Below are 13,486 nucleotides of genomic sequence, written 5' to 3' on the forward strand. Positions count from 1 at the left end.
AATTTAAGGGTGATGGAAATGAAGTGATTATGATATCAAATGAACTAGATCAAAAGAAAAGGTATACAAAGAATTTTGAAACAACTAACTGCATCAACAACCCAAAAATAACCAGCCAAGTCACAACTAACTGCATCATTACAGTTCATGAGCCCGAAATCAAATTATACTAATTTAATAGTTTGTTTGTGCTTGTAGCGTATGAACCAATGTGTGTAATCACTATGGTGTGATTATTTTTCTTCATTCTTATGTTGCGTGAAGTGATTCATTTGTTTTAATACTAGGCCTAGAAACTTAGCCATAGATTGCACTACTATAGTTGCTTTCCAACTTCCCACTCATACTTTCTAACTGTTAAGCTTTACTGGACCTTTAACTTTTGTTTGCTTGGATATCCAGGGTATTGAGATCAGTGAGCGTTTCCAAATAGAAATTTCAAATTGCCAACTCAGTTGCGCTTATTGTTAAGTTCAACCGAGGAGACAATGCTTCATTTGACGAGACTAAAGAGATCCAATCAGCTTACTGAAAATCCTCTAAAGCTAAAATTTTCTTTCATCAAAAGCCGTATTTTTACATTGCCTAAACAATTTGGTTTTTCTATAATATCATAGAAGTCATATTCACAGAGATGCAACGCAAACTTTCACATATCCAAGGACTACATTTAATAGATCCATGTCGAAAATTGATGTATGGGTTTAGGAATTATAACTTCTTCTAGACTCGAGGGTTTTGAGTCGTTTGTTACTTGTTTTCCTTTGGGTTCTGAGCACTGGCCACTTCCGTTTATGCTCCTCTTCTCTGCACCCACAAAATATTGCAGTTCAGTATCTACCCCACACGGTACAAAACATTCATTGTAATATCATGGTTGGGCATTGACATGACATATGGAATTGCTTCCTACCTATCTCCAATGCCATTCAAACAAGGTGGTTTGAGACAGTTCCATAGTAAAAGAAAGCCATCACCTTTAACTACTCATCTCCACTTCAAATTTATGAACAGACGACATAAAAAAGGATTGATTCGAAGAGAACTTGGAAGAAAACCTCTCCTAATTTTCTCCAGTGATCACATTTATTCATAGGATTGATTGTTTAGGGAACAAGTTTAAGTTCTTTTCTTGATAGGGTTTATCTTTAAGAGCAACATAAGGTCCTCCGAGGAAGGTAACAGGAAATCAAAAAATGCAGAAACAAAACCAAACAGAGGATACGACTTTCAACATAACCACAAACCATTTAAAGAGTGCATAACAAAAATTTCTTCAGCTCACATAATTTCTCATCCAAACAATTCACAAACATCCAACCCTACATGCAATTTAATAAAATAAAAAAGAGAAACTGGTAAAGATTCGGGAACCAAGAACATAAAAATGAAAAACCACACAGATTTATGCTAACATAACAGAGATGGAAATATGTGTCCTTTCTGCATAAGAAACTTGTCGATTTTATGGCCAAGCATGGTTTCTGAGTTCGGATTTGAAAGAAAAGTTGAAATATGAAAACCCTAAATGTCAATTTGACATAAAAATCAAAACCCTAATTTGTTCAAGTGCAGAGGTCTATGATTGAAAAATTCTCAAACCCAAAACAACAAAATCAAATAAAGCTCAGTAATATCACGATCTGCAAAACAAATCGATGAAATAAATCGAAGATTCGAAGTTTACTAGACAACTCGGAGTAGATGAGGGTGAGGAGGACGACGATGAGGGAGCAGGGCAAGGAGGGAGCGATGTGCGACAAGCAGGACGAGCAACGTTGGGGTTCTTGGACGAGCGATGTGCAAGGAGGGAGAATGGCTTACGAGTCCTGCCAAAAGTGGGGACCCTCGTTAAGAACTCATAGCGAGGTGTATAATCCGAGCGAGTCCGACCTAAGCTCATTAAACCTAATCCTTGTCCAAACCAAACAAGGGACTACAGTCTAGTCTAGTCTAGTCCCCCCAATCCGGTCAAACAAACGCCTCCTTACGGTTTTAACTACTTAAATTTTCATAAAGCATCTTAAATACTTAAATTTTCCTAAGACAAATAACAAAAAATTTACTTAAGCTACAAGTCCCCTTTGATAAAAATAAAAATTTAAAAAAAATAAAAAAAAACAATACTTGAGTATGAACTCCTACTCAAAACTCTTAGTATTTTAATCATAGAGCTTTGTGCTTATAATCAGAACCGTTCATATTATGAAGTACAATGTGAAGCAAATGTGATCTTTATAAGGTGATTTATAATATGAACAATTTTGATTATAAAAATGAAATTTTATAAATTGACAACGAACAATTTTGAGAAATTTTGAGTAGAAGTTCTTATTCATCTTTGAGTAACCAAGTATTGTTCAAAAAAAAAAAAAAAAAGGAGATCACCCTCACCTCTTTTGATTGATTGAATTGAACACTAACTTGAGTAGGATATCCTTCGCTACCGCTATATTTTATTTTCTATTGTTTCTTCCTACTCGTTTCGAGATGCATATAAGAATTGAGCTGTGCGTTCCGTATCAATGAGTGATACCTACCATTTCTGTAAAGGACCTGGATAAAGTTTCAACCAGATGCATGGAATCAATTTTTACCTGCTCCAGAACACTGCGTCAAGTGAATCAATATTTTATTTTACCTGCTCCAGAAAAGTATTTTTCTTATTTGGTCCAAGCAAAAGTGGTATTTTCTTAGACCAAGCCTCTATAAAGTTTCAACCAGATGCATGGAATCTGGTGGTCCCATAAATCTCTGCATAAAATTGCCTATAAAACTATATATGTTAAGATTTTTTTTGTTCCAGAAAACTCACATGCGATCTTTGTCTCTTCTGGAGCATAAAAGAATGCTTTTAGGAACAATGAATGTTAGGTTAGTACGATGATATTATTTCCTCCAAGATGAAAGATTGAATTAGATTATACAAGGGAATTGTCATAATAATTTAGTATTAAACCTCGCTAGAGCTATATATCTTAAGATTTTATTCAGAAAAGACTCATGCATTCTCTGTATCTTGTGGAACTGTAGACAACGAAATTTCGGTAAATAAATCTTCACCAACGCATTAAAGTTTTGACGTGTCACGACATACATGGGATGCTCCACATGTCACACAATTGTACACATGGCATGTGACTCAACAAATTGGAAGAAATACCCTTGGAGGATTAAACAAGTTTTTTTTTTCTTCTCATTTTTGGGCAATGACAAGGCAAGCACACTTCAATCCATTATGGATGAAAACAAGTTTTTCTTCTCATTTTGGGCAATGACTAGGTAAGCATATTTCAATCCATTACGGATCAAAACAAGTTTTTCTCATTTGGGCAATGACAATTCAAGCACACTTCAAGTTTAAAATTGTATCAAGTGTGAAAATTAGGCCATAAGTTAGACTACTTCAAGTTTAAAATGGTATTAAGTGGAAAATTAGGCCATATGTTAGACCACTTCAATTTTAATATTGCATTAAGTGGAAAATTAGGTAATGGTGCTTAAGTGGGAAAATTTTGTGGTGGTAATTCATTCTCAAAACCTATAAATAGGCTTCTCCATCAAGGTATCAATCATCCTAAAATTCACAAATACATTTCTCTACACCCAAAATGGAAAAGAATACTCCCCACACATCCAAAATCCTTGAAGCTTTGAAACTCTAAAGCTCTCAAACAAATCCCGAAGGATCAAGAAAGCCCTCTTCGTTCTTCATCAAATCCTCCTTCAAGATCAAGCCCCAACGACCCTTGAAGAACTTCCACCAATTCAAGATCAAGCCTCGACAGCCCTTGAAGAAAGTATTCATCGTTCATCATCCGTTCATCCTAAGATCAAGCCCTAACGGCCCTTTGGATCAACAACATCAACAAATCCACACAATCATTCTTCAAGATCACGCCCAAAAGCCCTTGAAGATCTATTCATCCATCAACCTTCAAGATCAAGCCTAAAAACCCTTGAACAAATCCGCACAACCATTCTCCAAGATCAAGCCCAAAAGCCCTTAAAGAAACTTCTAACCGTTCATCTAAGATTAAGCCTCGACAGCCCCTGAATCAACCTCACATTCAACACTTACGGAGATCAAATCAGAGGATCAAGTTATAAAGAGATTGTAACCCAAAATCATTAACACCAAAATCTTTCTTTGTACACGTTCTTGTTTCAGGAATTTCCGTGTTCACAAGAACATAAAAGAATAATTTTAGGAACAATATATGTTAGATTAATATAATGATATTATTTATATTGAATTAAATTACACAAGGGGATTGTCTTAATAATATGGTATTGAAATTGTGCGAGAGCTAAACCTACATTTCTACTCATAAGTGAAAACAAATATCACTAAATCATTGCACTAAATGACAAGAACAATATATGTTAATATTGGATAAAAAGGGATGAACCCAAGAAAAACTACCAGCTAACAATCCTGACCTAGAATGATTATTCCTTATCATCATATTTTGAGATACTAACAAAACCATTCTGACGCCACAAAGTTTATGTAGGCTCAGCTCAAATTAATCCACTAGTACAAAAAAGGCTTTGGGCGACGTAGGACCTTCGTCGCGCAAAGTCAAAAAAACGTCGCGCAAAACGTAGGACAACGAACCCGGGTCGCGCACCGACCGTCGCGTCAAGGCAGTGAAGGAAGGGTTTACGCGACGCAGAAGTGACCTACGTCGCTCAAAACCACTGCGCGCGACGTAGGTCTTCGTCGGGCAAAACCACTTAGCGCGACGTAAACCTTCATCACGCAAAACCACTTAGCACGACGTAGGTCTATGTCGCGCAAAACCACTTAGCGCGACGTAGGTCTATGTCGTGCAAAACCACTTAGCGCGACATAGGTCTGCGTCGCGCAAAACCACTTAGCACGACGTAGGTCTATGTCGCGCTAAGTGGTTTTGCGCGACGAAGGTTTACGTCGCGCAAAACCACTTCGGGCGACGAAGGTTTACGACGCTCTACGTCGTGCAATTTTTTCTTTTTTTTTTTATTTGGGGCAAAGAAATTTTTTATTTAATTTTTAATAAATATTGTAATTAAATTCTAAACAATAATTAATAAACCAAGAAAAAGTATTTAATTATACAATATATGAAAATGTACATACAAGATGTCCGAACAAAAAAGAAAAACTACAGGTCTTTAGGTTTAATACATCATGCTACTAGGTATCGACTGGGCGAAGTGGCTAAGAAGTCGAAGGTGGAGCAAGATTAGTTTCTGGCATCGGGATTTGGAGGCCAGACATCGCTAAGGCCTAAACAATCATATTCATCCTCTCGTTCTGGGCCACAAGCTGACCTCTTAGGGTTGTCACTTCCTCCTTCAGGGAATTGACCTCTACTGTGGACGATCTGGAACAAGTGCATGAATCATATATTAATGCCCATATTCAAAAAGCAATAATAGCAATAATATCAATACTATATCAAGATTATTCAAAAAGCAATAATAGCAATAATATCAATATTATATATTAATGCCCATATTCTAAACAAGTGCATGAATCAAGTATTAAAGCTCAAAGTGCATGAGCTTCCAATACGTGGAAAACTGGGATTGAACAAAACCCATGTAGTGAAATTTTGTAATAGGGAGGACAGAGTAAGGATTCATGCTTTTAAGGTTCACAGAGATCATTAAATAGCTAAAACCCAGTTCTGGAAATATGAAATGGAAACTGCCCAAAAAACCTAGTTCTGGAAATATGAAATATGCTTTTAAGGTTCACAGAGATCATTACCTGAGACGAAAACTGCCCAAAAACGCCAGCAATTCTTCCCAGAAACCGGATTTACCGAATTGAGAAAGTTAGTGAAAATATGTGGAGAAAACTGCCCAAATTTTTGAGAAATTTGTTAGGAGGAAAAAAGGGGGAAAGGGAAATTTGTTTGCAGATGGGCGAGAGGGAAGAGAGAGACCGAGTGGAATATAGCAAGTGTTCAGTCAATAAAGCATAAATCAAACCCATTGGGTTTACTCTTGCATGTTGGCCCTCCATATGACAACATGGACCCTCTTTCTCTTTCTTCATGGAAAAATTCCATATCCAAACCCGTTCTCTTCCTACTCTACTAGAGCTCATATAACTAGAAAAACTCTAAACAATTCCTTTTCTGTTATAAATAGGCAAAATTTATAGAGAGATAACCTTTACTCCGTGAAGGAACGAAGCAGTTGCAGAGTAATATACCGACACAAGCTGTTGCAGAGGAAGTAATGTATATTATTGCTATTAGATATATTTCTCTTTTCTTTCTTCTTCTCATTCACTAATCTTTGCACAATTGAAGTGCTCTATTTATAGAGCTACTTCTATAGAAAATTACAAAACATTACTATTTAGCTTATGAGTATATAGTATACACATGTGATACTTCACTATACACATTACTATACACATGTGGGCAAACATACCCATTATTTACAACACTCCCCCTTGGATGCCCACATATCAACATCAGTTGCCTCATTAAAACCTTGCTTGGAAAAACCCTGTGGGAAAAAACCATAGCGAAGGAAAAAGAGTACAACTTTACCCGGATGGTGTTGAGCATGCTTAGGTTGCCTCGTTAAAACCTTGATAGGAAAAACCCAGTGGGAAAAATCCTAAGCGAAGGAAAAAGAGTACAACATGCATGTATCATGGATGCTCCCCCTGAATTGTATCTCCCCCTGATTCCGCATTCTTCAAATCTGTAAGCCGACGTAATCCGATTCCCTGTACCAACTTCTGAAATGTGCACTTTGGTAGAGATTTGGTGAACAAGTCTGCTAAATTTTCATTAGAACGGATTTGTCTGACTTCAATAACTTTAGCCTTCTGAAGCTCATGTGCGCTGAAAAATCTTGGAGATATGTGTTTAGTCTTATCACCTTTGATAAATCCTTCCTTCATCTGGGCGACACAGGCTGCATTATCTTCATGGATGACAGTTGGAGTGTCTGTCTTTGAAGGTAGACCACATGAATTCCGGATGTGATGGATCATTAATCTTAACCAAGAACATTCACGACTTGCTTCATGTAAAGCAATTATTTCCGAATGATTGGAAGATGTTGCAACTAGCGTTTGCTTTGTTGATCGCCATGAAATTGCAGTATCTCCATTAGTGAACACATATCCATTTTGTGAGCGGGCTTTATGCGGATCGGAGAGAAAACCAGCATCTGCGTATCCAACAAGGATTTGTTCATTTGTGGGCTTGTCTGAGTAGAAGAGACCCATATCTGTTGTCCCACGAAGGTATCGTAGAACATCTTTGACTCCCTTCCAATGACGAATTGTTGGAGCAGAGCTATACCTGGCTAACAAGTTAACTGAAAAAGCTATATCTGGTCTAGTACATTGTGCTAAATACAATAAAGCACCTATTGCGCTCAAATATGGTACTTCTGGACCAAGGACCAATTCATCATCTTCTTTTGGACGAAATGGATCTTTCTTAATGTCCAAAGAACGAACGACCATTGGGGTGCTAAGTGGATAAGCCTTGTCCATGCCAAATCGCTTCAGTATTTTTTCAATGTAAGCTGATTGATGGACCAAAATTCCACTAACACAATGCTCGATCTGTAGGCCTAGACAATATTTGGTTTTCCCAAGGTCTTTCATTTCAAATTCGCTTTTCAGATATTCAGCAGTTTTGTTGAGCTCTTCAGGGGTTCCAACTAGGTTCATATCATCGACATATACTGCCACTATAGCAAATCCAGTATTTGATTTCTTAATGAACACACAAGGGCAGATGACATTGTTGGCATATCCTTCTTTAATCAAATACTCACTGAGACGATTATACCACATTCGCCCAGATTGTTTTAGCCCATATAGTGATCGCCTTAATTTGATTGAGAACATACCCCGTGGTTTGTTAGTTGCTTCAGGCAACTTAAGTCCTTCTGGGACTTTCATATATATGTCAGTATCTAATTCTCCATATAGATACGCGGTGATGACATCCATAAGTCGCATGTCAAGTTTTTCTGAAATCACCAAACTTATTAAATAACGGAACGTAATTGTGTCCATTACAGGAGAGTATGTCTCTTCATAATCAACTCCAGGTCTTTGTGAAAAACCTTGTGCAACAAGTCGTGCTTTATATCTTGCAATCTCGTTTTTCTCGTTGTGTTTCCTTGTGAACACCCATTTGTAACCTACGGGGTTTACATCAGTTGGGGTTTGGACTACTGGTCCAAAAACACTTCGCCTTTCCAAGGAATTTAATTCTGCCTGGATTGCATCTTTCCACTTAGGCCAATCTTGTCTCTGTTTGCATTCATCAACAGAGCGGGGCTCAATATCATCACTTAATATAATTTCAGTGGCTATTGCAAATGCAAACATGTCATCGATGATTATTTCATTTCGATCCCACAATTCATTAGTACATGCATAATTTATGGATATTTCTTTGCTTTCATGTACTTCTGTCTCTTCAGGGACATGTGTTTCATCAAGGACATTTTCTTTTTCTGGAAGTACAGAGTCACGAATTGTGGATTTATCATTCAATTCCTTTTCTTGAATGATATCATTTGGGTTCAATTGGGCCCTCATCTTTCTCTTTCGAGGGGCTGAATCTTTTGAACCTGGGGGTCTACCACGCTTCAGGCGTGCACTGGATGAATCATTCGCTGCCACTTTATTTTGTCCAACAGGGACATCAATTCTTGCAGGTGCGTTTGCAGCCGGTATATATGACTGTGTCACTTTCGAAGCATCATTAAATGCATCTGGCATTTGATTAGCAATACCTTGAAGATGAACGATCATTTTCACTTCATTTTCACATTGAGTGCTTCTTGGATCAAAATGAGATAAGGTGGGAACAACCCATGTTAGCTCTTGTCGTTCTTCTGGAACGGTCTTTTCTCCCCCTAACGACGGGAAAACTATCTCATCAAAATGACAATCAGCAAAACGAGCTGTAAACACATCACCAGTCAAAGGTTCCAAATATCTAATGATAGATGGTGAATCAAAACCCACATAAATTCCCAATCTGCGCTGAGGTCCCATTTTAGTTCGTTGTGGTGGTGCAATAGGCACATAAACAGCACAACCAAAAACTCGTAAATGTGAAATATTTGGCTGATGTCCAAACACGAGTTGTATTGATGAGTATTGGTGGTTGGCTATGGGTCTCAATCTAACCAATGATGCAGCATGTAATATGGCATGTCCCCATGTAGAAACTGGCAATTTTGTTTTCATGAGCAGAGTGCGGGCTATTAATTGAAGCCGCTTGATAAATGCCTCTGCTAAACCATTTTGAGTATGGACATGAGGAACAAGGTGTTCAACATTAATGCCCAGTGCCATACAGTAATCATCAAATGTTTGAGACGTAAATTCACCAGCGTTATCAAGTCGAATGGACTTAATGGGATGATCTGGGAACTGTGCTCGCAACTTAATTATCTGAGCAAGAAGTCTCGCAAAAGCTACATTTCGAGTAGACAATAGGCAAACATGTGACCATCGGGTAGATGCATCAACCAAAACCATAAAATATCGAAATGGTCCACAAGTTGGTTGAATAGGTCCACAAATATCCCCTTGAATTCTTTGCAAAAATGATGGGGATTCATCATCAACCTTTAGTTGTGATGGTCTAATTACCAACTTCCCTTGGGAACAAGCCTTGCAAGGATTATCATTCGAGACATTAATGTGTTTGCTCAGTAATGGATGTCCATTAGAGTTGGTAATGATTCTACGCATCATGGTAGATCCTGGATGACCTAGACGGTCATGCCAAAGCATATAAACCTTTGAATCAATGAACTTCTGGTTCATGACAGTATATGCCTCAACTGTCTTTATGTATGTACAATACAATCCACTCGATAAACCATGCAACTTCTCCAATATACGCTTCTGGGTATCATTGGAGGTAATGCATAAATATTCCACATTTTCTACACTTTTCGTTTCAAGGTGGTATCCATTTAAACGTATGTCTTTAAAACTCAACAAATTTCGAATGGACTGAGTAGCATATAATGCATTCTTTATAGACAATATTGTTCCATTTGGTAACATAATCTGGGCTTTTCCTGAGCCTTCAATTACATCTGATGGTCCTGATATTGTTGTTACCTTTACTTTTGCAAGTACCAAATTCGAGAAATACTTTCGGTCTCGAAGTATTGAATGCGTGGTTGCGCTATCTGCAAGACAAAAGTCTCCGCCATTGATCTTGTTTTGAGAATAACCATAATTTTTATCCATGATCTCTGAGTAAAGAAAAAGCAGTTTATTCATACTGGAATACTACTTTTATTGAATTGAAAATGCGAGCATTAAACCATAGGTACAAATAACATGAGTACATTAAACATAAATAATTCAATCGGACCCATAAACTTCATTCCCTCTTTCATTAATAAAGTCTGTAGCATCCAGGTGGGTTGTGTTTAACTGTCCTGATAAATTGGTCACTGGATCAGGGGTTTCCATTGGTTTAGCCTGGTCAAGGAAATTGATCTCGACACCCTTTTCCTTGAAGGAGGCTTGATATAGTTCCACCAGATGCTTTGGGGTGCGACAAGTACGCGCCCAATGTCCGTTGCCACCACACCTATGGCAACCTCCTTCATGACTTCTAGGAGTGTTCACATGAGCTTTTCCTTTCTGGCGATTGGTATTTTTAAAGCTCGGGCCTGGATTATTCCTTGGAACCTGGTTGTGAAACTGGACACCATGGTTCTTGCTTTTCCCTTTCCACCGACCTTGCTTGTGGCCACGTCCTCGTTTGTAATTATTGCCACGAGAGGATATGGTATTCCTTTCAAGGGAAGCAACATTCACTTCTGGGAACGGTGCTGATCCAGTAGGTCGGGAATTATGGTTTTTCATGAGAAGCTCATTGTTCTGTTCAGCTACCAGGAGCACAGATATCAGCTGGTTGTATTCAGTGAAGCCTTGCGCTCTATACTGTTGTTGCAGTACCATGTTAGAGGCGTGGAATGTGCTGAAAGTCTTTTCCAATAACATCTCCTCAGTGATAGTATCCCCACAGAGTTTCATCTGAGAGGTAATTCTGAACAACGCCGAATTGTACTCAGCCACTGATTTGAAATCCTGGATCCTCAGGTGTGTCCAGTCATAGCGAGCTTTTGGAAGAATCACCGTTGTCTGGTGATTGTATCTGCTTCTCAAGGCATTCCAAAGGGCTAACGGATCTTCAACCGTTAAGTACTCGCTCTTTAGTGCCTCATCAAGATGACGACGAATAAAAATCATGGCCTTTGCCCGATCTTGAGAGGATGAGCTGCTTTCTTCCTTGATGGTATCTCCAAGATTTGCTGCTTCCAGATGGATCTTGGTATCCAATACCCATGTAAGGTAATTCTTTCCAGTAATGTCCAGGGCAGCAAAATCAAGCTTTGCCAAGTTTGCCATTTTCTTTTTCTGAAAGAAAAATGAGGTGTGTAAGAACTTGCAATAATATGTGTACTGGAGAAATATATTGTTAGAACTTCTGGTTCTTACAAATTTTTGATCTTCAGGCCAAAATGATAAGTACTCGAAACTTTAGGCTCGAGATTTACACAATTAATGAGAAGGGAAATTGTACCGCACCATTCTCATCGAAATAAGTATAGGATGGGTGATTATTCCGCACTACTTTAAACAGCAGGAAAATTTAAATATGTAGAGCAAGGTGGACGATTATACCGCACCACCTAAAATTGCGATAAAATTTAAATATGCAAAGCAGGGTGGACGATTATACCGCACCACCTAAAATTGCGATAAAATTTAAATATGCAAAGCAGGGTGGACGATTATACCGCACCACCTAAAATTGCGATAAAATTAAATATGTAAAGCAGGGTGGGTGATTATTTCACACCACCTAAAATTGCGATAAAATTAAATAACGGGAAAATTTAAATATGCAGGATAGAGCGGGCGATTATACCGCTCCACTTAAAATTTGCAGTAAAATTAGATCTGCAGTCCAAGATAGGCGATAGAACCGCACAATCTTGGATTGCATAAATAATCAGTGGGTTAGTAGTCAATATCTACACCAAACAAGAAATCAAAGATATAAGTGACTGTTAGTTGGAGAACTAGAAGTAAACATGGTGCAAACAGTTCTTCGCGAGGGTATACCCAGCAATTGAGAGAGAGGAAGAAGAAGAACAGTAAAAACCTTAGAGGAAACATTTTTTTTTTCTTTCGGTGAAAGGAAATGAGAAATGATTAGAGAGTCGTGCTGATAACGTGTTATAAATAGGCAAAATTTATAGAGAGATAACCTTTACTCGGTGAAGGAACGAAGCAGTTGCAGAGTAATATACCGACACAAGCTGTTGCAGAGGAAGTAATGTATATTATTGCTATTAGATATATTTCTCTTTTCTTTCTTCTTCTCATTCACTAATCTTTGCACAATTGAAGTGCTCTATTTATAGAGCTACTTCTATAGAAAATTACAAAACATTACTATTTAGCTTATGAGTATATAGTATACACATGTGATACTTCACTATACACATTACTATACACAAGTGGGCAAACATACCCATTATTTACAACATTTTCTTTAATTACGCATAATTATTATTCAATGTGACCGAAACTTTAATTATGCATAATTATTATTCAATGTTTCCACTACTATTTATCCACTCATACGAAAATGACTCTTCAAGGCCTCCACATTCTCCTTTTCTACCCTGCTAGATTCCAGCTGGAAATTTCATCTCCAAAGTGATATATCAGCCAAATTTGATAGTACCCAAATCTCCATTGCAATTGATGAGAATTAAAGATAAAAAATGCCCAATTCATGCTTCCACCGCAAATCAACAAACTGGAGAGTGGAACAGAAATTGTAGTTTTCAGAGTACAATAAATGATAAAATATGCTATTCAAAAAAAATTAACAAGTCACCAGTTTCTCACAATTTAATTATATAAGGATTCGTCAGTTGTCTCTTTTCTTTTATGTTATTCAACTTTAAACAGAATGCATAGTATAAAGGCCTTAAATCATATCAGTCCAGGAATAATAGAATCCAATGATTAAAACCGACGTCTGGTAATTTTCCTGTCACGCACACAACAACAATCAAGTTTATCCAAATAAGTGGAGTTAGTTGTATGAATCATAATATAATCCTATTTTTTTTACTTTCTGCTACATAGCATAATATATTGACTTTTATTTTTATATATAATTTATTTTCATACCGCGCCAAGAATGTAAGCTCTTTTGAAATAATATAAGATCCCTCTCCCCATTAACTTTCAGATTTTTGCGTATAGACTTTTAATTATTATTGCTATTATCGATCATAATTATTAGGAATATGGATATATAAGCGATGTAATCTAGATAATTAACTTTGGGGTTTAGCAATCATTAATTGTAGCTTCCATTTACAGGCACATGTGGCTCATCTTTTTGCTCCCACTCATCTGGACCGTGCTTCATGCTTCTCA

At 37.4% G+C, this 13,486-nt stretch overlaps 1 protein-coding gene across 1 annotated transcript; it reads right to left on the reverse strand.

Moving 5' to 3' along the window:
• Nucleotides 1–10,262: 10,262 nt before the first annotated feature.
• LOC139192449 (uncharacterized) lies at nt 10,263–12,417 on the reverse strand. Its single transcript, XM_070814589.1, has 2 exons — nt 12,298–12,417; nt 10,263–11,440 (listed from the first exon to the last, which is right to left on the reverse strand). Exon 2 carries the CDS (start codon nt 11,429–11,431, stop codon nt 10,376–10,378), a length of 1,056 nt encoding a protein of 351 aa, XP_070670690.1. The 5' UTR covers nt 11,432–11,440; nt 12,298–12,417; the 3' UTR covers nt 10,263–10,375.
• Nucleotides 12,418–13,486: the final 1,069 nt, after the last annotated feature.

Source organism: Malus domestica, chromosome 15 (genome assembly GCF_042453785.1).
Source record: "Malus domestica chromosome 15, GDT2T_hap1".
Classification (NCBI taxonomy): domain Eukaryota; kingdom Viridiplantae; phylum Streptophyta; class Magnoliopsida; order Rosales; family Rosaceae; genus Malus; species Malus domestica.